The sequence below is a fragment of the Podarcis tiliguerta genome (assembly GCF_965153285.1).
Source record: "Podarcis tiliguerta genome assembly, chromosome: 11".
Lineage (NCBI taxonomy): Eukaryota > Metazoa > Chordata > Lepidosauria > Squamata > Lacertidae > Podarcis > Podarcis tiliguerta.
Genome location: NC_139544.1, coordinates 38,116,547 through 38,142,753, shown reverse-complemented (window position 1 = coordinate 38,142,753; position 26,207 = coordinate 38,116,547). Strand labels below are relative to the sequence as shown.

At 42.3% G+C, this 26,207-nt stretch overlaps 1 protein-coding gene and 1 long non-coding RNA gene across 4 annotated transcripts in view; one reads left to right on the top strand and one right to left on the bottom strand.

Moving 5' to 3' along the window:
- The window catches only part of CWC27 (CWC27 spliceosome associated cyclophilin), a 106,582-nt gene extending 92,847 nt beyond the window's left edge, over window positions 1-13,735 (top strand). For 2 of the 3 annotated variants that reach the window (XM_083404109.1, XM_083404110.1), the window contains one exon: window positions 13,340-13,735. In XM_083404109.1, the coding sequence (XP_083260235.1) occupies window positions 13,340-13,502 (163 nt within the window). In that variant the 3' untranslated portion in view covers window positions 13,503-13,735. Of the gene's footprint in view, window positions 1-3,681; window positions 3,832-13,339 lie in introns of all 3 variants that reach the window. The other variant, XR_014503073.1, reaches the window with a different exon arrangement.
- Window positions 4,644-26,207, bottom strand: part of LOC310660088 — a 42,221-nt gene continuing 20,657 nt past the window's right edge. Inside the window, exons 4-6 of the long non-coding RNA XR_014503162.1 lie at window positions 14,126-14,209; window positions 6,178-6,451; window positions 4,644-5,113 (exon numbers count right to left, since the gene is read on the bottom strand). This is a non-coding gene — a long non-coding RNA (uncharacterized lncRNA). The remainder of the gene's footprint in view (window positions 5,114-6,177; window positions 6,452-14,125; window positions 14,210-26,207) is intronic.

The following is a 26,207-nucleotide window of genomic DNA, read 5'->3' as shown; positions in this document are numbered from 1 at the left end:
GTTCAGCCTAGGGGTTCCCTCTACGTCACCTTATATAAAAGATTGATAAAATGGCAATAACAATAATCTATAGACAGGGAAACATGCAGTGTTTTATCTGCGGAATAACCAGTGTTATTCACATTTTTTAAAAGGCCAAATAGATGATGATTTCCCAAGTCCACCTCATGCATTCATATCTGAAGTGAGATTTGAACCTAGGTCTTCATGTCCAAATATATTTTATCAAAGAACTCAAACTGGATTTGAACACAATTTTTGTACAGTATGTCATACCATTTACTGAAAGTTATTCTGATAAATAATAAGTAGCTGATAAGCTTCACTAGTGTAGTCATTTTTTCTAATTAACTCTCCCCTTTCATGTTCTCAAGTTGATTAAAAGTATGCGTTAAGCAACTTTCTTAATCACATTTGTGCACAGTGGTCAAAGTCTTGATTGATTAATTCCTGTCCGTGGGGGCGCAGGGTGTGTTGCATAATGTCCAATAGCTTCTTCTGCCAGAGTTGTAATTTTTACTGTTGAGAAGTTTCGTGTTTCAGAAGAAATGACATTTCTCTTACCTATTTTTTAGTGTGTGTTTGTTTGAGCCAGGCATCTGACCATTTGGGTTCTGCAGCTTGCCTGCTTGGCACATGCAAAGATGAAACCCCATTGAGATAACTTAGAGACATGTAGCAGTTTGTGAACAAACTAGAAATCTTAATGCTTTTGAAGTAATCACTGGCTTTATACCTCAAGATGAACTTCCTAGCTGTGTGCAGAAATCGTCAAAGTGGGATTGTGGGGAAATAAGCAGTTATTGTTGTTGTTTTACATAGGCACCTGCACCTGCATATTTCAGAGTGTTAATTCTGCAGACCTAGGATGAGGAATCCATGGCGTGCTGGATGTTGCCGAACTGCAGCTCCCATCATTACTAACCATTAAGTCATGCTGGTTGGGGCTGATGAGAGTTGAAGACCAACAGCATGTGGAGGGCCAGAGGTTCCCCCACTCCAGGTGTTGACTGCACAGCCCATGCCATAGCTGCACCAGTTCATATCAGCCATATTACCCCATAGAGGATTTCCACTTACTGGGTCACTGCTATGGTGCTTCCAGTCCCCACTGAGTGGCTAGAAAATACCTCTAGGAGAAAAAAAATTTACCAAGTACCGTATTTTTCGCCCTATAGGATGCACTTTTTCCTCTTCAAAAATGAAGGGGAAATGTGTGCGCGTCCTATGGAGCGAATACAGGCTTTTGCTGAAGCCTGGAGAGCGAGAGGGGTCGGTGCGACCAACCCCTCTCGCTCTCTAGGCTTCAGGAAGCTCTGCGCAACCCTCCGGAGCCCGGCGCGAAGCCACGTCGGGCTCCCGAGGGTTGCGCAGAGCTGCCTGCATTCCGAAGCCTGGAGCGCGCTGAAGAGCGTGCCTGGGCTTGGCACAGCTCTCCGCAAGCCTGGGGAGACCGGCGCGGCTCCCTAGGCTTGCGGATAGCAGGCTGTTCTGGGGGCTGGGGTTGGGGGAAGCTCGGGCTTCCCCCGCGCCAGCCCCATGCCTGGGGGGGAAATATTTTTTTTTACTTTATTTCCCCCCCCCAAAAAAACCTAGGTGTGTCCTATTGGGCGGCGCATCCTATGGGGCAAAAAATATGGTATTTCTCCTGTTTCTTCCATGGGGAGTAGATGGGGCTGGGGAAAAACACAGTGCTTGTCGGATTGCCTCAAGGTACAACATGCCTTTGTGCCAGGTCACTTCTGTGATGCCCAAGAAATGTGACTCAACCCCTATGTAGGATTGTTCCCTAAGAAATCCTTTGGGAAATCATTTCAAACGTTAGGCCCCAGCATCACATATGTAGGCACCTCCCTGCCCAGACATCTAGGATTTTTCCAGCCCAGACATAAAAGCCAGAGCTGACTACACTAGATAAAATTTTGATTGAAGAACTTGGTCTCTCTTCATAATTGTCTGTTTGAGAAGAGGCTTTCAGTCATTCCTCTGTTATACTTCTGGTACCATTTAGGGTTTTCCCCCCAGCTACTCTGATCTTTACTTACTGTGTAAAACGTGCTCTGAGGTCTGGGGTCAGCGGAATACCTTAAAAGAATGCGAGCCACAACTAGGAATGTAGACTAATTGAATTATTGATCTGATCTAGTAAGGAGGTTCCTGTATCTTATAAGCCCCGCTTTGTAACATTGTGTACATCATTGTGCTGTCTGGGATGACATCTGGCCTTCACATTATCATGTCTCCTATCCGTTTGCAGTACTGGTATGTTCTCTTTTTGAAACACTTGGTCAATCTTCTTTTATCAAAACATTTGAAGTATGTTTCTTCAGCAGTTTTGGGAAATGTTTTAAATACAGTGTATGTGTGAACTGTTCCTGTAAACAATAGAACAAAGGCATCATGTCTGTGCCTTGCACAGTGGAAATACTGGAAGCATAAATCATAACGGTTTTATATGTCTGTGTTTCTGATGCTATTGCAAAACCCAGTCGGCGTTTTGTTCCCCCCCCCCTTCCAAGTAGCAGTATGTCAGTGCTGTGAGTTCTGGTAGCTTGGCTTTTCATAGACACATTAATATCCCACTAGACAAGTCGTTCAGAATGTTTTAAGAGCAAAATGACCACATTGGGCCTCTTAAAAGACTGGGGGTGGGGGAGAGATAAATATGTGGAAGCTCCTTTACGAAGCAAATCAGTTATCAACCTGATTTCTGCTTGAGGATGATGGGGGTTCAGTTGCTTGAATGCCCTTTGGCCTGTGACCGGATGTAGCAATGAAGCCGTGTGCATAGATGCAAGTGTTTACATCAGAACAGGCATGCACAAGCAGCATGAAGCAGGCTGCACTCTGATGCTTGCTCCTCAGCCCAACTCACCTGGACACGGCAAGAGCATCACCACATTATTTAAAAGGGAAGGGCCATAGCTTAGTGGTAGAGCATCTGCTTTGCATGCAGAAGGTCCCAGGTTCAATCCCCAGCCTCTCCAGGTAGGGCTGGGAAAGCCTCTAACACTGGAATGCCACTGCCAGTCATTGTAGACGACCAAAGGTCTGGCTCAGCATAAACCAGCTTTATTCATTCCTGTAATTCTGTCGCTCCTTCACATCCCTTTCAGAAAAGGATGGTGCTGTTGCCGTGTAGTAAGAGAGTGGTGCTCAAAGGGTGTGGCAGGGGAGGATGGTAAGCGTGGCAGGAAGATTCAAGAACAATCAAAAAAATATTTAATCATTTCAGTAGAATAGAATAGAATATACATATATGTATAGGATATACAACCAGAAACAATATCCACGACTCTCTTAAAGAGCATTGGCTATTCTTCTATAGTTCTCCAAGACATATTGTTGTGAACAGGGATTTTCAACTCTGACAAATAAGAAAGATCAGAAAACAGAAAGGCTTATTTGTGTTAATGAGGAGATGAGAGGTTTTTGTCTCAAATTAGACCTAATATAAATGAGATTACCCAGCAAAAACAAGCTCACGCCTGTCATTGAGTTTGTATACTTAAGGTACATATGCAAGATGCTCATTTATAATTAAATTATGGGAATGACTCATGTTCTTACGTAGCTGCATTGTGTTATACTGTCTGGATGTTCCATGATCATATTATAAAGTAGTTGTGTTCTGTGCTATAAATCAAGTATTGCTAGGAGTTACTTCTTTTTGTTTTCCAGTGTATTTCTTATCAATTAAAAATTTGGTGTGGCGCAAGCATTTTCCCCCTGAAATTGTGGCCAAGAGGAAAAAGAGCCACTGTAGTAAGAGCACATATTCTGCTGCCAGGTCTGGCCCGTTCCTTTGCTCTGGTCAGACACAGAATTAAGGTCAGTTACTGTACCAGAAATGAGCCTTGTAATCGTATACCTGTATCTATGGGGTTTCACTGTAAGTACATTCCCTTCTATTCTAATTGACCAAGCTAGTTCATTAAATTGCAAAATGGTCATTGTATCATGCAAATTACAAGTCGGGCTCTCCAAAATGCATCTAACCCCCCCATCCCTCTTATAGAAATGCAATCTTCAAAGCTTTATTCACCTCTCAAAGTGGCCCTTCCTGTCAAGAAAGGCTTTGATCAACTTAATTGGTGGTTCTGTTTCCCTGTAGTAGAGGCTGTAGAAGGCCTTCTGTGAATTCCACTGGCCACACCTTCCTGGTTAAGATGTTCATTTGTGCTTTACAGACAGGCTATGTGCGTGTTACTTTTAGTTTCTTATAGAAACTAACCTACTAGAATTAAACGTAAAGATCCCATAATAATGAGAGCAGATTTGAAAGCAGGAACACTACACTTTGGCCCTTATCTGTAGAAGTGTGTGTGTGTGTGTGTGTGTGTGTGTGTGTGTGTGTGTGTGTTACTGGAAACCCAGCCAGATCGGTGGCGTATAAATAATAAGATGATGATGATGATGATGATGATGATTAACTTGAGCCCTGGCCAAACAGGAAGAAGGCAGGAAAGTGTAACCCCTGAACTTGTGTTCAGTGTTCCAGAGGCTTGAGATGTTTGCTCAAAGTCCAAACAGTTTTGGCTCAAAGGGAATAAGTGACCAAGTGGTCACTAGTTAACAGGGTGCAAAATACCTGGTGGTTTGTGCTAAGCCTTCTGTTAAGCACCCAGTCATGGTCACTCTACTTGGTTGGCAACCTTTGTTGATTTGCTTTCCCTCTCACATTAACACTCTAAAGATGATCCTCTGGTGCTTGTCAGGGAAGGTCGGCTGGCAATCCTTGCTTTCTGATGCTGGCTTGTGTGAGACACTTTTTAAGGAAGCGGAAGCCTTCCAGGCAAGCTTGAATTTCCCCACACTCAGCTTACATGCTGACTCCTGGCTGGGCTTCCATTTTTAACTTACATAACTCCTACTTTATAACAGCTGCACTAGTTGCCGGTTCATTTCCTGGCCCACCAAGTTCAAGGTGTTCACATTAGTGTTTGAAGTTTTAAGCGTTTTAGTTTAGGCACAGATTTGTGAAATACTTCCTCCTTCCCAGTGGCAGCCCTAAGGTGTGGAATTCCCTTCCCACAGAGGGGCATATGGCATCTTCATTGTATAGTTTTTAGCATATGCTGAAGATGTGTCTGTTTACCTGGGCCTTTGACACCTGAAATAGACAGACAGACAGACATGAGGACCCACCCTATTTTTCCAGTGGTGAATTCTTAAATTTAAAACTTACTGTAATACTGCATTTTTAAAATTGTGACATGTAAGAAATCTATTAAAATAACAACAGTGACACAAGTGCTCTAGAACCTAGCTAAACAAAGCACCAAACAACAACCAGTGGTGAGTTGTTAGTTCTTCCTTCCAGCAATGAAATCTTGCATCTCCTTTGATGTTGTCTGCCAGGTGACAATGAAGAGGTTGTTCTGTCTAGAGGCTATGATACCTGCTACCTCCCTTTTAGTATACAATGCAGTATTTGAGTACATTTGTAAATCAGGAATGTATTTATCCACTTCCATTGCTTCAGAGTTAAGGAGATTTGTTACCTTGTGGGGGACCTCATTTAGGCCCTGAGAGATTGTTTATGCATTCTCTCCAGTAATTAGTTTTATTGTTTGGAATTTAGAGACAGTACATCCATCTTTCTTCCATTGCATCTACTAATTAGCCGTTTTATCACAGTTTTGGTTTTGTACCAAAGTCTCCCTCTCTTGTGATTGATTAAATACTCCCACTAGGCTTTTAAAGTACACTTTAAGATTTGCAGGGCTTGCACTTGGAGATTACAGTTGCAATCCACCAAGTACTGTCATTGCAGAGCTTTCTTTAATTTTGCAGAGGCTTTTACAGGAGGTGCGCTTTAGGAGGTCACATTAAAAGGAAAGGAGGGTGTGGTGGCACTGGCAGTAGATGTGCGATGTTAGAAAGCCTAGTGCTTTCTGGGCCTGATCCTATGAGCTCTCCACTAAATGGCAAGCAAGGATCGTGATTTCAAAATTTCAGTCAAACCATCCAGCAGGAAAGCCAACAACTTGAATTCCTCTTCTATATGAAGCAGCTGTGCTTTGAAGCACCCAAGTAGCAGCAATCTCATTCAGTGTAGTTTTTAGTTTATTCCTAACCTACTAATTCATTCAGCAGAAACAAATCATAGTTGTTTTTCTAATGTGCACAGAATAGGCTAATCGGATCGAAGCAAAGGGTGCAATTTTGACTAACCTTTCACTGGTAATTCATAGTGGTTCTCTTTCACTCCTGATGTTGCTAACTTTCTGCATGGCGCAGAGCTGGGCACATCCGAACCAATTTCAGTGGGTTTAAGCATGTCTAACATAGCTTAGGATCAGAAATATTCCCATTTTTCTTTTCTGTTTGGTCATTTCCTTTCTGTCTCTCTTCCCCTTTACATTCTTTATACTTCTTCTGCAATTTATTTGTCTTCTTGGTCTCCTCTGCTTCTCCTCTGTCTCTCCTCTTCCTGTGCCACCCGCTACTCTGCTGGAAATGAAAAGAGTGCCAGTGAGTTCACTCTTCCAGAACAGCTAACACTTCTTTTCCTGGGGAAGGAGAGCTTCGTTGCTTTGATCGGTGGATTCACTCATCTGTTTTGTCTGCCTGCCTGCCTTGTGCACTGCAGTTCTGGGGCAAATGGGGGAGTAGTGTTGCAACATTTTCTCTCTGTCGTTTTTTGCGGTCCTGACTTTTCAAATACAGTGATTCACAGCCTTTTCTGGAATGTTCTAAGGTTTAAAGGCATACTTTCCCTGCTTTTATTGCCCTTTTTGAGATGGCAGATTGAGAGCACTATAAAGCAAAGAGCACATTTTTGCTGCTCCCTCACACGTGTCACAAGGCCAAACACAATGACTTGGTCAAGGGATGGCAAGCGCATGGAGCAACCTCCCCCAACCTGGTGTCCTGCAGACGTTTTGGACTGACATTTCCCATCATTCCTGCCCATTGGCCATACTGACTGGGGCTGCTGGGATTTGTAGTTCAAAACATCTGAAGAGGGCAAGGCTGGGAAAGGCTGGTCTCAAGCTCCCTCCTCTGACCAGTTAGCCCTGCTAGTGCGGCAGGAAGGAATGTTGCCTGGTTCATAAGGCTTCTGATTAGATCCCCAGGGCACCTGGCGCACTGCAACACACATGCAGCAGATATGCCAACCAGCTTTAAATTCATCCAGGTTTTAAAAATTGTCTTGGGCATAGGAAACAGACACACTTCAATTTATGAATTGTTTATCATAAGTTCCCTTCCTAGACTTAAGGTTCTAGATAGCCACCCTTTGCAAGCTGGGAAACAGATTTCTTTGAAACCATGGGGACTTAGTTCCAAGATGTGTAGAATTGGGGTGTAATGTTCAGAGTTTTTAATGAAAGTAACTCATTACTTAACAATACACATTGTAGAGATGGAACATTAGCAGCGAAACAAATAAAGTTCTCTGTGACATAGTTAAGCTCTACCTTACAAATAAAGCTTTGAAAGTCAAAGCTTGGAAATTCTTTTAATGTATTTTTGGAAGTCACTGCAACAGCTGTCAGAAAGTTTAAAAAGCCAGCTGTTTCCTCTTTCAGCTATACTGAAAGGGTGAACCCGACATACCATATAAAATACAGTGGTGATTATTTACAATAGTCATGTCTTTGGTGTGCTTTGCAATATGATTAATCATTCTAAACTAATTTGATTTTAAATATGGAAGTGATTTGTAGGTTTTCTTCACTATCTCTTCAGCCTATGATGTTTATCCTGGCATTGTACAAGGGGCATATTTCTAACCAACCTCTGCTTTGTGCATGCATCAGTTTGTTAAGGCAACAGTTGCAGTTGTGCCTTCAACTTCAATATACTTTGGGGACATACAAAATAGAATGGTCAAAACTTTTGTTCTTCAGTTGTAGACAACCTTTGTAGTTTCATTAGAGCTCCTCCTGGCAATATGATTGTGTTAGCACCCATTTCTCTCAAATGCTCAGACTAGCTTGTCTTGGTGACTGGAAACGGGGTTCTTCTGAAATTTCAGGGCTTTGTTGATGTTTTTTCTAAAATATTTCAAAATTGGAGGATGGAGGGCATCTAATTAACGCCCCTTAAAAAGGTCAGGTCTGCTGCAAGGCCTCAGATATGCAAGACTGCACTGGATTCTGTTCTGTCATCCATGTGTGTTTAATGTTCAGCCAGAGCATTAGCAAGAGAGTGCAAGCTGAGGTCGTGAATATGCTGAGGGTGACCAGAGCCAAAGCATTCGCTAGTTATATCCATCACCAATTTCTCTGAAGCCTTCAGCAACCAGTCTCTATATACTTGAGAGTATAAAGGAAGGGGTAGTCTACAACAGCCATTCTCAAAGTATAAGGCAGAATTGGTTACAAAATTAACTGACAACCGTTAAGGTTTGTATAACTCATCCTGTCTGCTCTCTTTGTCTGTGTTTTGGATAGTAAGGTGAGAACCATCCACCTCCACCTATAGTCAATGTAGACAGCATGGAGTTTCACCACTTATGCTGATTACTCTGACCCACTGAAAGAAATTGTTGCTTTGCTTTCCTATTATGTCTGCTCCCTCCCATCGTCTGCTCCTTCTGCCTCTGTGATTCTGATCTTTCTAACTGTCAGGTAAACTACCTGATTCAGTTCTCCTTCATTTAAGCATTTGGAGCTTATTTCAATGGTCCATCTACCCAAAATGCTCCAGCACTATCTTAAGACCATATGTGGCTACACAGAACCTCTCAAGTCTTGAGACTGATATAAGTGGCACTGCTCCCTGACCTGTCATTAGCAACTATCCAATTGGCACTTGCAAAGAGCATAGCCTTTTCACTGGTGGCACCTAGGAAGAGCTGCAAACCTACTTTTCAGTGGGTGGTGAAAACATTTTATTATTATTATTCAGAAAGGCTTTTATGACTGTTTTTATTTTAAATAGTCCATTTAAAAAACTTCAAGTAGTCTAATGACGGCATCTTATCTTCCCCCATGTGGTCACAGAGAATTAAATCAATATTAGACGCCTGCTTTCATTCTGAACTAATCTTTGATGTATTAGATCAGTTTAATTTAAGGCAAGAATCCCAAAACATGAAGCCCAGGCATCTGCTGCAGAAGGTATGTACATTTCTATCTCTCTAGCCCCTGGATTTGCTGAGGAGGCCCCTGGATTAGGTTAGGAAGCAGAATGTGGAACTTTCCCCCATATTATAACCAAAGGGGAGAGAGGTAGCCAAGTCCTCCTCAGTTAAATAATTTTGTTCCTTGCGACATTGCACCCCCTGGGACCAGAGGCGTATTTGACAACCGGTGTTTTTGTTATGTGATAGCTACACTAGACCAAACACAGTGTAAGAAAAGAAATAGTGCAGAATGCTGGATGTGATTGATGAAACAAATGCTTAGGATACTGGTGTGTTTGCTCATTAATTTATTTGTTTAACTTAAGAGTTTTTACAATATCAAAGTATCTTTAAGTTACAAGTTAAAAATGCAAAGTTGCCATAAAATAGCTAGAAGCAGTAAATCAACACACAGTACTAAAATGGTTCATCCTCCAACAATCAATATTTAAAAATATCAGGGTATTATATACTGGAAACAACTCTATAACAAGTCTGGATATGTATTCTCATAGGAGATTGTAAAATTTCAGCATGCTTTCAGTTCACTACAATTAGTGATTTATGGAGGCACACGGCGCAGGAATTTGTGCTGGGAATCACAACTGGTCTGTTGCTCAAATCCCTTCCCGCTCCCTCCTTTCAAGAAGGATGAAAGAAAAACAGATGGAACTATTTTTGTAATCATTTGTAGTGTACTTTTGCTTTCAGATAAAACAAGGGATGTATGTGATCACAGAGCTGTCATATATGTTAATTGTTCCATTACCTATTGCATGTTCTTCCTTACTGCCTTATTTACTAACACACAGCTGCTTGGGAGAAAATCTCATTGCTCAAAGTAGGACTTTCCGCTGACTGCGAAGCTCTGAAGATGTCTTTGAAAATTACATTTAAATACATAGACTTTTTTCCTGCCTAAGAAAAGGTGCTCAGAGTGGCTTACAACAGAATACTAAAAGCATAAAAACAGTCATTAATAGTCATCAGAAAATCATATAGGGGCAGCAGGTGAGTAGACTACAAAAGTTAAAACAACAAAAATCAAGGAAGGGAATCAAATTTTGTGTATACAGTGGTACTTTGGGTTACATACGCTTCAGGTTACAGACTCCGCTAAACCAGAAATAGTACCTCGGGTTAAGAACTTTGCTTCAGGATGAGAACAGAAATTGTGCTCCGGTGGCGCGGCGGCAGCAGGAGGCCCCATTAGCTAAAGTGGTACTTCAGGTTAAGAACAGTTTCAGGTTAAGAACAGACCTCCGGAACGAATTTAGTACTTAACCCGAGGTACCACTGTAGAGTACCGTATTTTTCGCTCTATAGGACGCACCAGATGATAGGACGCACCTAGTTTGGGGGGGAAGAAAACAAGAAAAAAATATATATATTGAATCCCAGAAGCCAGAACAGCAAGAGGGATCTGGCTTCTGGGATAACCGCGCCAAGCCTCTTCAGGGCAGCGGGATGAAGGCTCCCCCTGCCCGAAGAGGCTGCATGCAGCTAAGGCAGAAGCCAGGGCACACGCGTCGCTGAAGGGGTGCTGTGCAGTTCTCCCTCTCTGCACAGCGCCTCTCCTGCGAAGGAGAGGCGCTGCGCAGAGAGGGAGAACTGTGCCCTTCTGTTCCTCCTCCGGCTTCCAGGCAGGCGCATGGCTGAAGCCTTTGGAGTGCAGCAGGACTTCGCGCTGCACTCCAAAGGCTTCAGGTTCCTTTGGCTGAAGCCAGGAGATTCTTGCTCTCCCGGCTTCAGCTAAATGAACCCGAAGCCTTTGGAGTGCAGCGCGAATTCCCGCTGCATCCAAAGGCTCCAGGCGGCTATCCCTGAAGCCTGGAGAGCGAGAGGGGTCGGTGCGCACCAGGCTTCAGCAAAAGCAACGCAAAGCCTCCGGAGCGCTCCCTCTCCCTCGCGTTGCCATCGCTGAAGCCAAGGAGCCTGCATTCGCTCCATAGGACGCATGCACATTTCCCCTTAATTTTTGGAGGGGGGGGGGAGTGCATCGTATAGAGAGAAAAATACGGTATTTGGATGTTTCACCTGTTATTGTAGTTGATGGTTTCATTATTCTTGGTTAAGAATGCAGGAGAAAGTAGTGCTATCCAATAAGCCTGGGCAACATATCGATACATTGCCCAGGACCAGTATGAGGGGCAGACCGAGATGGCGGCTTCACGCGGCGCTATATTGCGGGTGAAACTGTCACCGCTTGACTCCCTCCAGTGGGCTCTGGTAGCCAAGGGATTCAGGCGTGGCAGCAGTTCCACCAGCAATATACCGCTGAGTGAAGACGCCATCCCATTCTGCCCTCAGACTGGCACAAAGGGAGAAACAACCTGCATTGGCGAGGCACCAATACAGCTTGTTCCTCCCTTGTCTTTTTTAAACTGCTTGGCTGAGGAGCACGCAGCTGCCCTTGCCTCAGCCAAGCAGTTTTATGGAGCCTCTAACCTGCCACTGGTTCACATCAGCCAGAGAAGCATCAGCGCTCCCTCAGCTGGGGGGCAAGAGGCTTCACACACCCCCTTCGGCTGAACAGCCCTGATGCTTCTCCTACTCGTGTGCAAGCCCCAGCAATTTCACCCCAACGACTTGCAGCGCTGTGGTAGGAAGCAGGGTTTGAACATCATGATTTATCGCCAGATCAACGATGTTTGCCCAGCGATACATTGCAATACTGAAAACCTGATATCGCCCAGCCCTTCCTTGTCCAGCATCACAAATTATTTCTGTTTTGTGGCATCATATTTTTTGAGTCAAAAGCATATTCTAGTGAAGCCTTCTCCAAGCTGGTGCCCTCTAGGTTAGGTGTTCTGGACTACAAATCCCATTAGCCCCCCCCCCCCGAGCCTGGCCTGCTGTCACTCAACTTCTTGTCCACTAGAAGATCCAAACCCTGGAAGGGCTAATGTACTGACCCCATCCCCCAGAACAGGCTGGGAAACGCCGGTCCCTTCTCCCTCCTGGGGAAAAGCCCGCAAGAGCCGCGCGAAGCTTGTGTGCGGCTCTTGGGGGCTTTTCTGCCTGCCTCCCCCCTGCATTCGCTCCATAGGACGCACAGACGGAAAAGTGTGTCCTATGGAGCGAAAAATACGGTACTCCTCAAGGCATTAAGTAAAGCTACATTCAGTTCAACATGTTGTGATGTGGGAAAGTCCTTGATTTCTCAGTAGGTGTGAGGGGAACCCTACCATTCTTAGATCTGTCATTAGCAAGAAAGTGGAAGGGGAGGAATATCCTCTTCAGTGGGTTAACAGAATGGAACATTCTGCTCTGAGTTTCACCTACTAACAAGGTCAGAGTTGATAGGTTGAGCCATTCCAGACTTTCCTGCCATTTGGAGCCAAACATGATAGTTAAGACTCCCACCCATGTTGATAGTTTCCATTATCATTGGAAATTTAATTAACTGGAGTTAATACAAACTTGGTAAAGACAGGTAAATAATGCAAGAAAGAAAGAATTTGTCTGAAGAAACAATGTCTGTGCTTAATCATAGAATGAAATGCATCTTTATAACAAACTTGGCTTATGATGCAGTCAGACTGATTATAAAAAGGCTCCTATAGAGTTCATCCTTTTTATTGCACCACCCATACCGAACACATAATTCTTAGGAAAGTACAGTGTGATTAATAGGAAAGTTGATAAATACTCCAAGCTGATAAAAAGGATGTCACTAGTCCTGATATTTTTGCTTTTCTTTTTAAAAAAATTAAAATGGTGTATATATTAATTTGTAGTTTGGGCTGCATCCAGACTTAGTCATTCTTAAAGTAGACACATTGCAAATCAGTTTGAATGTCTTTTATCATCTACCATGTTAATATACAACAATAAAAAAATGGGTTTTGTTTTGTACAATGGCTGCTTATTGGGCAAAAAACAGGGAAAGTATCAAAATAAAAAGTATAAAATGGTAAACTACCCACATTATTATTTTGACGGAAGCTTCCCAGAAAAAATAATTTGAGTATCTCTAAGGCAACATCTCTGCTAATGCTTATTAACATTAGCCAATTATCTTTTTCATTGCTAGGAATATGTTTTTCCCCCAAACCCACTTATTTGTAAAATCATGTTCTTTTTACATGTGGAAATTAACAGATTCATTATATCTAAGGTAAAAATGTGCAAATTGTTTACTGCTTCTTATTATAAGATTTTTCCTATGTTTGTTTATTTTCCCATCAAAAAGCAGGTTACAAAACATTTAAGTTTAGCCTGGCCAACAAAATGACTGCTTATCTTTTTTCTTAACAGGATGTCACACGTGCTCCATTTTGAAGATAAAACCAGAAAGGTGAAAGATGCAAGTGTGCAGGATGAAGATACTTTTGAAATTTATGATCCTCGGAACCCAGTTAATAAGAGACGAAGGGAAGAAAGCAAAAAGATTCTGAGAGAGAAAAAGGCAAGGAGATGAAATGAATGTAAAGTTTTCCAGAGCCAGCTTGGAAAATGACTGCACAAATGTTCTGGCTCTGTAGTAGCTGGTGTCCCAAAATATATCACTTACAAGGTGTGAAAAGGAATCTGGTGTCTAATTTGGAAACAGTGCTATCTGCTTTGTTTTGTGAATTCTGATGTAAAAAAAAAAAGCTTCCTGAAATCATTCTGAGCAATTATTGTGAATAAATAATTCCTTTTCCATTCTCAGTTTCTGTTTATGTAGTTGCATTCTTAAAGTAGAGGGTTCTGCATTTGCAATCTCTCTAGAATACCGAGAAGTATCTTTTCGGAATATGGAACGAAAGGTTTTGCCAGTACTAAATGGGGATAATGTTGTTATCGCTCCCTCTAATAGCAAACTCAGGTGGTGAGTGCCAACAGAATCAGAGCCAAAACAGGGCCACTGAGAAAAGGGAGGGGGGGCAATGGCATGCTGAGGGGAACTCTGAAGTTTGAAGAAATACAACAAATATTTAAATAAAAATGTGAAAACCATAATCTACCCTCAGCCCCAGAAAAGGCCCAATGAGAATTGGCCATGCTCTATAGCTGCAGATGGTTGAGACTCAGTTGCAAAAGACAAAGAGAGGGAGTGACTGACTTGACTTGACTTGAGCTTCTATTGGCTTCTGGTATCCGAACTAGAGGCATGGCTGGCTGGAACCGGGAACGGAAGCATTCCTGTTTGGAATACAAGGCAACATTTTATCAAACACTTTTAATATTCATAATGCTTCAAATCTTTGAGAAAAATATTTTCACCACATGAAAAATACATAACAGAATTAGCAGCATTCTCTCTCTCTCTCTCTCTCTCTCTCTCTCTCTCTCTCTCTCACACACACACACACACACACACACACACACAATCACACACACACAAAACAATAAATGTAGCAATTATTATTTAAATAGTTTCCAATAATACTTATGGTCAAATATTCTCTTGACTCTTATTACACATGACAAAGCTGCTATACTTTTCAATACATTAAATGATCAAGTTGTCTGCCTTCCCTCACACAATATTAGTGAATTTTACTATAGATACAACCTTTCCATATTGTTACCGTCCAGTTTTCAATTGTAAGTCTAAGCATATTTTCTCTGGTAATACCATATTGCTACATAAGCATCTGGTTGTTAGCAAATCCGTTACCAATTTCATGTCCACTAAGAAAACTAGATCCTTGACATATCTAAATAGTATAATTAATGAGCTTATCGGAAAACCATACCATGTTATAAGTTTGATCTCATTTATTATAGTCCACCAAAATGTCATTATTTTGGAGCAGGACCAAAAATTATGAAGCATTCCATGTTCCACATTTCCGAACATATATTAGCTGCACCACAATATGTAACGAATGGACGCAGGTGTTAAATAACAGCAAAATATTAAATTATAAAACCTTCCTTTCAGATGTGTGCACATAGTCCATTGTGGAATATGTGGCCAAATTCATTTTCATCTTGCAGAATGTTTATCCCCTCTTTATCCTAGTTTTTCTCATCATAGCCAAGCTCATAATAATATGATCAATTTTTTCTCAAAAGTTTTTGTGTTGTTTTACAGCTAGGTTTCCACATTCTGCTTTCAAGAATGCTTGTTACAATCTTGATTTATGTTTGTTCTTGAACACTTCTCAGGTCAGCCATCCTGTGTTCTTAATCACACTGACAAGAGTGCCCTATACGTTTGCCTGTTAATGTTCTTCTGAAATAATTTGTCAGTTCTGGCAGGACTGTACTTGGCAAACCTTTAACCAACCTGCTGCCCTGCAGATGTTTTGGTCCACAACTCCCATCACTCAGCCAGCATTAACCATTCATCTAGCAGAGAGCCACCCCACAAGGCCCTCTCCTTCAAACAGCACAGAGGGATAGTATCACTTTCTCCTGCCTAGGGATAAACGTTCCCAACATCATCAGGCACTACCCCCTACTCCTGTTTCAGATATGTTTACATGCCTAGAAACCAACAGTACCTTGCACTAAGCAAAATATTTCTATGCGTAATACTCCAGTAAGCATGCAGTGGATATACAGCGATGTGCAACACGACCATAACTAGTATGTTACAAGAGTCTTTGTGCTTTCTTTCCCCCTCTTCATTTTTAATGGGGCTTTTACAGGAAAGCAATCTGGTGGATTGGGCCCAACATAACTCACATATGCATGAAGTCCAAAGGTCTTTATTAAGATGCATCAACCAAGGTCATTTTAAAAGCTGAAGTGCAACTTCACTGGTGTTGTTTTTAGAATGAGTTCAACAAGGTATAGTATCTTTTATCAAGCCACGATAACTACGTTTCTTGATAGGGTCTGACGTGTGATGTACATAAAACTGTCTCATCATGTTAATAGGGTTCCAAGTGGTGTGGTTCAGTTTAGTGCCGAATATTGTTTAAATGTGCTATGTAATCTCTCTAAGATAACAAGAAAGAGAAATGGAGGTGTGAAGAGAGTCCTTGTAAGAGGTTGTCACTGTCCCCGTTTCATGTGTGGGGGTACAAAGGAGTTAACAGAAGATGCATTTTTCAATTATTATTTCACAATTAGTTAAAACTAATGAGTTCTGATTTAGTGTTTAGAACTAACAGTTAAAAACAACTTGCCCTCCACAAGCACCCTTCTTGTGTACTTTCCTCTTTGTAGATAGAAAATAAAATTTCCTGAAGACCACGATATCCATTGCTGTATTTATGAGCTATGGCCAGAAACAATTTCTTACAAGTAACAGTGAATGATGTGGCAGTCCGATGACATAGGATGCTACTATACACCATCAAGATTATTGGTCCATCTAGGTCAATACAGTGGTACCTCGGGTTACATACGCTTCAGGTTACAGACTCCACTAACCCAGAAATAGTGCTTCAGGTTAAGAACTTTGCTTCAGGATGAGAACAGAAATCATGCTCTGGCAGCGCGGCGGCAGCAAGAGGCCCCATTAGCTAAAGTGGTGCTTCAGGTTAAGAACAGTTTCAGGTTAAGTACGGACCTCCAGAACGAATTAAGTACTTAACCCGAGGTACCACTGTACTGTCTTTCTGCACTAACTGGATGCGTCTCTCCAGAGTTTCAGAGGGGTTTTTCCCAGCCCTACCCAGAGGCATCAGGGATTGAAACTGGTAGCTTCTGCAACAAAGCAGATGTGCAGCCACTAAGGTACAGTCCTTCCCTGACACTGTCATCATCATTACATTGCCATTCACCAGCAAATATAAAATTCACTATTATAAACAGGTGTTGTTGTTTTTTTAAAAAAAATACAGGAATAGGGTGGGGTCTTGCAGGTATTCCAGGTACACATGCAGGGCAGTTGAGTTCTGCTTACTACCAGGCAGGTGTGCTGACTTGATAAAATACGGGGATCTTTGCTCACAAGATGCAGCACACGCACCATTTGAATAGCAATGCCCACCGACTTTGGGAGGGCTTGACCCCCTCAAATATTTTATTGAGGGGGCCAAAGGGACCTCAGGCCCTAGGAGTTGGCTCCTATGTTACCAGGGAAACAGTTACTCCCCCCCCCCCTCCTAAAAGTGTGTGTGTTTAAACTAAGACTGTTGGAAGCTTTTAAGGGCTCCACTGGGCCAAAAACCTCTCTTTCTTTCTTTCTTTCTTTCTTTCTTTCTTTCTTTCCTTTGTTTATTTATTTTCCTTCCTTCCTTCCCAGTTTAAAAACCGGGCTCAGGGCAGCTAACAGCAAATATAAAACATTGATTAAAATGCAACTTAAAAACAGCATAAAACAGCATAAAATGCAGCATCAATATCAATAAAATTCAAAAATCCAGGGGTCATTTTTTTTTGGGGGGGGGGACCCAGTCAGTAGACATCAAATGATCACCAGGGCTAACTGGCCAACTTGGTCCTACTAGGGCCAGCAAGTAGACCAGGGAAGAATGTAAATGTGGGGTCCCGGAAAGGGTTTCTTCATAGAAGAGGAAAGGGGGAAAGGGAATAGAGGATCAGGCTAATTCAAATTGAGGCCAGGCGGAATAGCTCTGTCTTACAGGCCCTGCAGAAGGAGATCAAGTCCTGCAGGGCCCTTGTCTCGTGGGACAGAGCATTACACCAGGTCGGAGCCATCACTGAAAAAGCCCTGGCCCTGGTGGAGGATAGTCTGGCTTCCTTAGGGCCTGGGACCTTTAAGCTCTTATTATTCATGGACCTTGGGGTCCTCTGCGGGACATACCGCTTTGTCAACTGTCATACCAGGACTTGTAACTACTGCAGACAACTTCACATCTTGCAAGGAGTAGAAGATGGAACAGAAGAAATGCCTTCTATCATTTCAGCAGCAGACCCACTTATAAAAAACATGGACAGCCCTAGTTGACCTCGACCAGCCTTTACTAAATCCTGTCCCATATCTCCCTAAACAAGGTCATGTGCACTGAGAAGAGAGTCACCCTGAAAGAAAGGAAGGAGTTCATAAATGGACCGTGCTGGTCTATAAAGAAGTCTAGTAAACATCACATTTATCAGAACCAAGATCTCCATGGGCAGCACACAGCCCAAAATGGAAACAACTGCTGCCTGAACAGCAGATAAAAAAGCCTGTAGCATAATTTTGTATATTCTCACTTATTGGAAGGGTAATTTCTATATTCAGGAGAACCTGGCATAGATTCATGGGATCTATGTCTGAATATAAGGAACCTGTGAAAAGTGCCTGAATATAATTGTTTGAATTCTGAGAAGCATCTGTGGTAGAGGGTTCGCCAAAAGGTGATTTTCTCCCCTCCCCCCCCCTTGCAGGAAAAGCTGCTCCAAATGGTTAGGAGACTCTCCTAAATGATGTGGGCACAGGTATCCATCTCAGCGTCCCAATGTCACAGTCTGCCCCCATTCAGGAGGGTCCCCTGAGGGTTTTTCAGAGGCTCTCAGGGAAAGGAGAAGGTGGGTAAGTCAACTCCACCAGCACTTCTCAGGATCCAAGTCTATATAACTAATTGCCTTTTAAAACTTTTTTTAAACCACCCTGCATTTCTATTATACTACAGGTATGGCTGGGTGTCTTGGGTTTTTGTTGTTCTTAAAAGTCAAGATTATATCTTAATCCCCTTCAATTTGACTTTCTCCCTCTTAAATCCATTCCCCCCCTCCCCCAGGGAAAAAGGAAAGATAAAGGAAGTAATTACATTAGCTGTACCTCTGAACTGTGTGGCTCAGCCTTCACAGTTAATTAAACTGGAACAAACTTTCAAGTTTTACTCTTCAAGGAAGTTGCCTTTGCAATGCTTTTGCAAAGTCTCTTGCTCCTAACTTCGTTGACTGGCTTGGGCATATCGGAATTAAAGCACTAATTTTTTCTTCTGTGACATCCTCCCCACCCAATGGGAAACTGCAAGCTGTGAACCAAAGAAATCTGTCTAGTGATGGATGTGTTTTTGTATAGTGACGATACAAAGCTCCCAGGATGATGGGAAGTGCAGTCCAAAACATCTGGCGGGCACCAGCCTGGGAAGGGCTGCACTAAACAAGCAGCATACAGAACAGGCGTTCTTCTTCTTGCTTGCCTACTGGTCAGGGTCACTATCCAGTGAAAAGTTCTGCTGCTGTGCTCTTACACAGACCTCACTGCTTTCAATGGGGCTTCCCTGCTGGGCCATTTTATTTGCCCATTCAGTTAGCTTTATCGTGGGTTTTGTTTTTGTTGATTTATTTTGATTAAGCTAACTGGAACCATGCCAATTATTGTATATTCATTTCAGAGTGTGTGAAAACTTGCACTCCGCCTTCTGATAAAGAAGGTTTACTTTGCCCACAGATTATTATTTTTTAATCAGTTAACATGAATCATTTAAAATAAATATAAGCTAAAAATACAATTACACAATATTGGAAAACAGCAAGTTAACTTAACTTTAGTTAAGGATAGAATATGGAATCAAGCCCTTATGGATAAACTAACAAAGCATCTTAGAGTGCTTAGGAACACAAAGATCCAAGACAATTTTGAAACTGTATTGTACACAGAATCATAGTTTGAAGGGACCCCAAGGGTCATCTAGTCCAACCCCTGCAATGCAGGAATCTCAGCCAAAGCATCCATGACAGATGGCCATCCAACCCCTGCTTAAAAACCTCCAGGAAAGGACAGTGTTGTCCCCTCACCACCAATTCCCCATGGTTCTCTTGGGACAATCTGTTAAGACAGAGAGTAGAAGATCCTTAACTGCTATAATAAACTAAACTATTGTACTAATGTCTGCAGCATTCACATTGTATATGCATGGAATGTTTCTTGGGGGTGCAGAGTACATGAGGGTTATTTGTTATATGTATTTTTTGAGACTGAAAAAATAAATAAATTTTTATTCTTTAATTTTATCACCCCACCGCACCACCTGCCGTTTTTGATAGTTAAAGCTGCCCCCGTGCTATATGTATGCCTGCATCAAGACTGAAATTCTTTCCCTTTGATGCTGAACAATTGTTCATCTTTATTGCAGAAGGATTGTAAATCATTCCTTTTTTTTCATATGGCTTCGGGGTTCTTTAGATGGTTTACTATGTTGACTGACTGACTCATACTTTTTGTTTTTATTATTTTGCCTTGTGTTGCCTGATTAAATTTATACATTTTTTTATTTAATTCTCTCTCCTGGTACTGAACACTGCTTTGAACTAGTATTGAAAATAATAATATGTAAATGCTTGAAATAAATAAATAATATTTGGAAATGGTTGCAACCTTGTTCTGGACCATACCTTGAAACTTTAAAGCAAGGAAAGTTCACAGATCATGTCTATCCACAAGATGAATGTCACTGTCGTCTCATTATTCTGGCAAATTTGATAAAGGTAGCTGAAGTGTAGTACGTTAAAGTTTATCGTGGGCATAGTACATTGACTTTTTATTTGAAATGAAGACACTTAATTCTCAATTGTGACCTGGACCAACTTCTTATGTAAGGAAGCAATGCTGAGAGTTAATAAGCCCAGAATAGACATGTCTCATGGAATCAGAGAGTTGGAAGGGACCCACCCCAAGGATCATCTAGTCCAACCACCTGCAATCCAGGTGTTAGAAGAAAAAAATTGCTCCTTTTCCCTTATAGGGTACCCAAGAGCCCATATGTAGGTTCTCTATTGGTAGGAGAAAATAACAGAGGTCTGCCAGAGAATATTGAGAAGCAAAGCAGCTAGTAAGCCTGATCTTTATTTAACTGTTGCAACAGGGTGCTCACACCCCCATGCAGGAGGGAGGAGGAACCCAAAACAAAGGTGTGTAAGCCCTTATATAGACTTTTGAAATTGCCACCCTGTAGCTCAAGACTACCCTCCAATACATCCTACATACATCACAGAAGGGGCGGTCTACAGCAGAATCCTGTCTGGCAGGAAACCTGTTGATGGGTTTACCTGGAGAGCCTGGCCATTCTTTTGTGAAGATAAATACTTACTTCCTGAGTCCAGGTCACAGGCTCACCCTATTCATACAAAGATACGCCCTTAAGACAGGATTTGTGAGCAAAAAGACAAGGGGTAGTGCTTTCCCATTTCCTTCCTCCTTGCAGAGAAACATTTGAGATCAATTTGGGAGAGTCAAAATGGTTTCAGGACTGTTTGCCTGGTACATTTATGAACATTTATTTTATATCTTAGACTTTATAATTCTCATAACACAGGGATATGCAGCTGTCCCTTATGGGGATCAAACCTGCAACCTCGATGCTGTCAGCACCATGTTCTAACCGACTGAGCTATCCAGCTCTGTGTTACCACTGAGCCAAACTCATCTTCATGTGGGATGCTAAGAAGCAGTAGCATGTATCAGCAGATGAGTATGGTAAACACCCCTGAGAGTTGGGCCAAATATTCACCAATGGAATTTTTCAAGATAAAAAGTGAGGGCAGGTTTGTAGAGCCCAAAATGTTTCCCAAATATTTGATTTTCCTTTCTCATGTTTCTCCCCCCTCCCGTTTGTCACAATGGTAGCGTCCCCTCTCTGCTCCAGATGCCTTCTTTCCCCTTGACTGATCCCAGCCATTTAAGGAACACGTAAAGCTGACTTCACTATATAACCAATCAGAGGTGACTACTTCACAATGTCACAAGCCAATTTAGGGAGACGACAGAAGGTTCAGGCTTGCAGCCCGCCTGCCCAGACTACTAACAGGAAGTGAAGCTGTAACTAGATTTTGGTGAGTAGTCTGTGGGAACCATGTTATAAGAACACAAACCTTCCTAGTTTAAGCCACTGTTCTGTTTCCATCTGGATACCTGGGGAAGTTTGCAACTGGGTCATAAAAGCGTACCCATCCCCTGTTGTTCCCTTGGATCAAATAAAGGGGCTCACATACACACGGGTTTACATACAGAACACACTGTGTGCTGTCTGTGGCATTTCTGATTGAAGTCTAGCTGGTAACAGGACTGAGAAACATGTTTGCCTAAGATCCTGGAGAGATGGTGCCTGTGTGGAGAGATGCATGGCAGGGTAAGGTAGTGTTGCCATACGTCTGGAATTTCCTGGACATATTTGGACCTTGTAAACAGCATCCGGGTGAAAATCGGTCAAATGTCCTGGAAAATCCAAATGTATGGCAGCCCATGTCAGAAGTGTAGATTTTGGTGAATTTCATTTAAAAAATGGCTCAGAAACTCAACAACTTTGGGTAAAACTAAAAACCCTACAACTTTTGTGTCTGGATTTTCATTTTTTGAAATAGGGTAAAGTAGTTCCTTATATCCACTGGAAAACTGCGCCCTATGAAGATTACCTTGTTCAGACTAACAAACACACGTACAGAATTTCAGATGGTGGCACTCAGCACCAAAATCTTTACTGTTCCAGAGAAGCACAGCTCAAGGGACCTGGCATCCTGCCCGATTCCTTACTAAGTGTGGAATGAGCTATTCCAAAAAGCAGTCTAACAGAAGCACAGTTAAAGGGATTCTTCTATTACATCTGACAAATAAATATTGTTTATTGGGACTTCGGGTATAATGTACATTTACTGCATCAGTTTTAGGATCACACTAGAAGCCTAAAATGTGGTCTGTAATTATGGCCAGAATAGTTGGGTACAAGATGAAAAAATAAAATAGAGAAGTTTGTGGGCTAAATTCTCGGTACGCTTATAGAAAGAAAGATGTTTTTCCAGACAGCTTGGCAATCCACTGCTGTTCTGGAACGGGAGGGAGGAAGAGCAAGACTTTTAAATTTCTGCTTCCTTTTACCATTCATAATGTATATTGGTGCTACTTACTACTGTCTGAATCACCAGAAATATGTTATAGTCTGGCAGGAGAGTTGCACGCCCCAAGACTTAAGTGATAAAAATGATTGCCCATTGTTTCTCCTCTGCTCAGTGGCCCTGGATTTTGGCAGCACACTAGAATATTTGTGACCTTTGAAACGAGTCTGACAATCCTGTAGTAAAAGTTCTCATTATCTTAATATACTGCAGGTTTTTGAGGGAGAAAATAAAAAGTAGAAGCTCCAGACAATTTGGCACCAAATGAATAAAGAATAATGTGAAAGTCATGGTTTGCTTTACTGAGGGACCTCCGTGATAAGCAATTTGAAAAGGAAATCATCTTTATGGCCAGAATCACTATCTATCTTGCCTCAACTTTCCAGACAGTTGTTTCTTAGGAGACTAGTGTAACAGCCATCACTCTTGCTGTCACGCTGCAGCATTCTCTTGTGTCTTTGAAATATTCTCGGTTCAAAGGTGCCAACAGGCTGCCCTCTGAGGACTGATGGACTCCAATGCCCATCAGCCCTAGCCAGCGTTGCCAACAGCGATAAAGGGAGCTATAGTCTAGTCACCAAGTTGATGAAGGCTAATCTAGACATACATTCCAAATGGCATACATACGTATTCATCAGTAGTGTGCGGTCAGTGGACTAGGAGGACTAGGCTAGTCTCCTAAATGTTCCCTTAGCTCCTCCTTTCCAAGGCTCAGGAAGGTTAGCTTCTGCTCGGCTTAGGGTGGGAGACGTGAAGCTCACACACCAACGTGCCCCCCCCCCAAATCGCCCTTGCAAGCTGGCACCTAGGGCCCTAACTATTCCCCTATGAAAAAATTCACCACACACCACTGGTATTCACTTACACACATGCAATCTGAAGAATGTGATGCTCAAGGTTCATATTTCCCAGGGTAAGGATGGGATCGAGTTCCAGAAAATGGGATGAATGCCTGGCATGGAATTACTTGACTTCTTGTACACAGTCCAAATCCTGGAAGGGTTAATGTACTCACTGGGGCTGATGGAGTCATAGTAGAAAACATCTGGAAGGCACCAGGTTGGGGAAGATGGAGTGTGCCATGAATCCTTGTTATCCTCCCATCTTGAGATTTTTTCTATGCCCCCCTCCTACTTAGCATCAGGGTGCAATTGATATAAAAGTGGTAGTGTGTGGATAAATTGAGTTGGCTTAGAGGTCTTCAGGTGTTCACAATATGCAAGAGTCCAGTACAGTGAGTGGGTTACAAGAAGCTTCAGGTTACAGACTCTGCTAACCCAGAAATAGTACCTCGGGTTAAGAACTTTGCTTCAGGATGAGAACAGAAATTGCACGGTGGTGGCACGGCGGCAGCAGGAGGCCCCGTTAGCTAAAGTGGTACCTCAGTTTAAGAACAGTTTCAGGTTAAGAACGGACCTCCAAAACAAATTAAGTTCTTAACCCGAGGTATCACTGTAGTTTCTGCCCTTTTAAGTTCGTTGTTTTTCCTTCATGCAACATACAATGCACATCCATGCAATTCCAATCCAGTCAGATGACACTGACCAGATCCAGAATAGTTTAGCTTCACCAAAGTGGCATGTACCTTCAGAACATACCAGAAGGCATAAGGGAATGCAGACACCTAGTGGTGCCTTGCAGGTGTTGTTGGACTCCAAGTCCCATCATCCCTTTTGACCATGTTTGCTGGGGCTCATGAGCCAACATGTGGAGAGCAACAAACTGGCTACCCTTGACCTTGTTTCTTCCCCCATGCCTACGTGTGTATATTCCTGCACATACATAAACACACACAGTATTCACCAGTAAAAAATGCATTATTGTACATGACTGAAAGGGATAAACCAGCTATCCAGTGTCAATTTATTGATATACTCCCTTGCTGGGGAAATGTTACAGCATAGAAAAAGTCCCCTTCAAACCAAAGACCATGTTCCCTGACCTGAGCCTATGGTGTGTGTGTTTTTTAATGCTTCTTTAACTTTCTTATCACTGTGCAGAAAGTTAAACTAACCAGGAACATCTGCAGAGTGCTTCATTTTAAATTTACAATACAGAACTATGTAACTGGCATATGTATATCTTAAATGAGGTGCCACTGACTAAACTCTTTTCTGGGAAAGAAAAAAGGAAATGACATGGGATTTTTTTGCAGGGACAGCCATACCTGCCACTCGAACAGTGGGAATGAGAAAAATGTAAGTATGGGATTCCACTACATTTGGCCATAAGTTTGGTTTTTCTCTTCTCCCTGTCACCCTATTAAATATATATATAGTATGTATGCCATGGACTAGATGAATGGTTAGAGGACCCAGCTGGGGAACTCCCAAGGGAAGATGGCTCAGAATCCGGAGATTGGTGGTGGGACCACAGGGAGTGGTCAGAGGGGAAAGTGGGAGAGGAGGAGGTGGAGGTGGAAGCTGAAGAGGTAACAGGGCTTAGGGAGCAGGGAAAGCCTGTGGCAGAGAGAAGCTGAGAATCAGAGGCAGGAACCTCCAGTCTTGGCAACTGCTTCAACCTGAGTTGCTGTGCTCATTTGGCCTGACACTCCTATACAGATGATCCTGTTTTGCTAATGAAGAGTTAACTTCAGGTTGCTCGGTGTGAATGACTGCTGGCTTGCTCCTCTAAATGTACCATTTCACAATCCCAGAAAAGGCTCCTTGACTAACAGGGTACAGTGGTACCTCAGGTTACATACGCTTCAGGTTACATACGCTTCAGGTTACAGACTCCGCTAACGCAGAAATATTACCTCGGGTTAAGAACTTTGCTTCAGGATGAGAACAGAAATTGTGCTCCGGTGGCGCGGCGGCAGCAGGAGACCCCATTAGCTAAAGTGGTGCTTCAGGTTAAGAACAGTTTTAGGTTAAGAACAGACCTCCGGAACGAATTAAGTACTTAACCCGAGGTACCACTGTACTCCTATACACGTCTGCTCATAAGTATGCAAATATCTCATAATAAACAAAAGTTGTTGACTAATATACAATTTTTGCAAGTCCCCCAATATAATGCATTTTAATGTTCACTAATATATGAATTTTTGTGCACACTTTACCTTACTACATGCAGTTGTGTACACATTATTTGGCTGAGGAACTGCATTGCAAAATTCAGAAAACTGTGAGTTTTGGAATTGCTGTGTTTCAATTTGCATGTTGCCTCAGAAAGTGCAAATTTTTGAAGTCTGTCTTTAAATGTGAACCGAATCAAATTTATTCCCTATGCCTAGCTAGGTTTAATATAGACACTTGCTTTAATACCCCACTGTCCATAAGGAGGCATAGGTGGAGAAAAGGGGCAAATGTAAAAGAGCCAGCCCTAATACTCAGCCCACTTTTATTCACAGTTTATTAGTTACGCACAGCAACCAGGGATTGCACATTGGAGGCGCACATCCCCATTCACAACATCTTCTCATTCAAACAGGTCAACAAAGCTCAGATGAGCC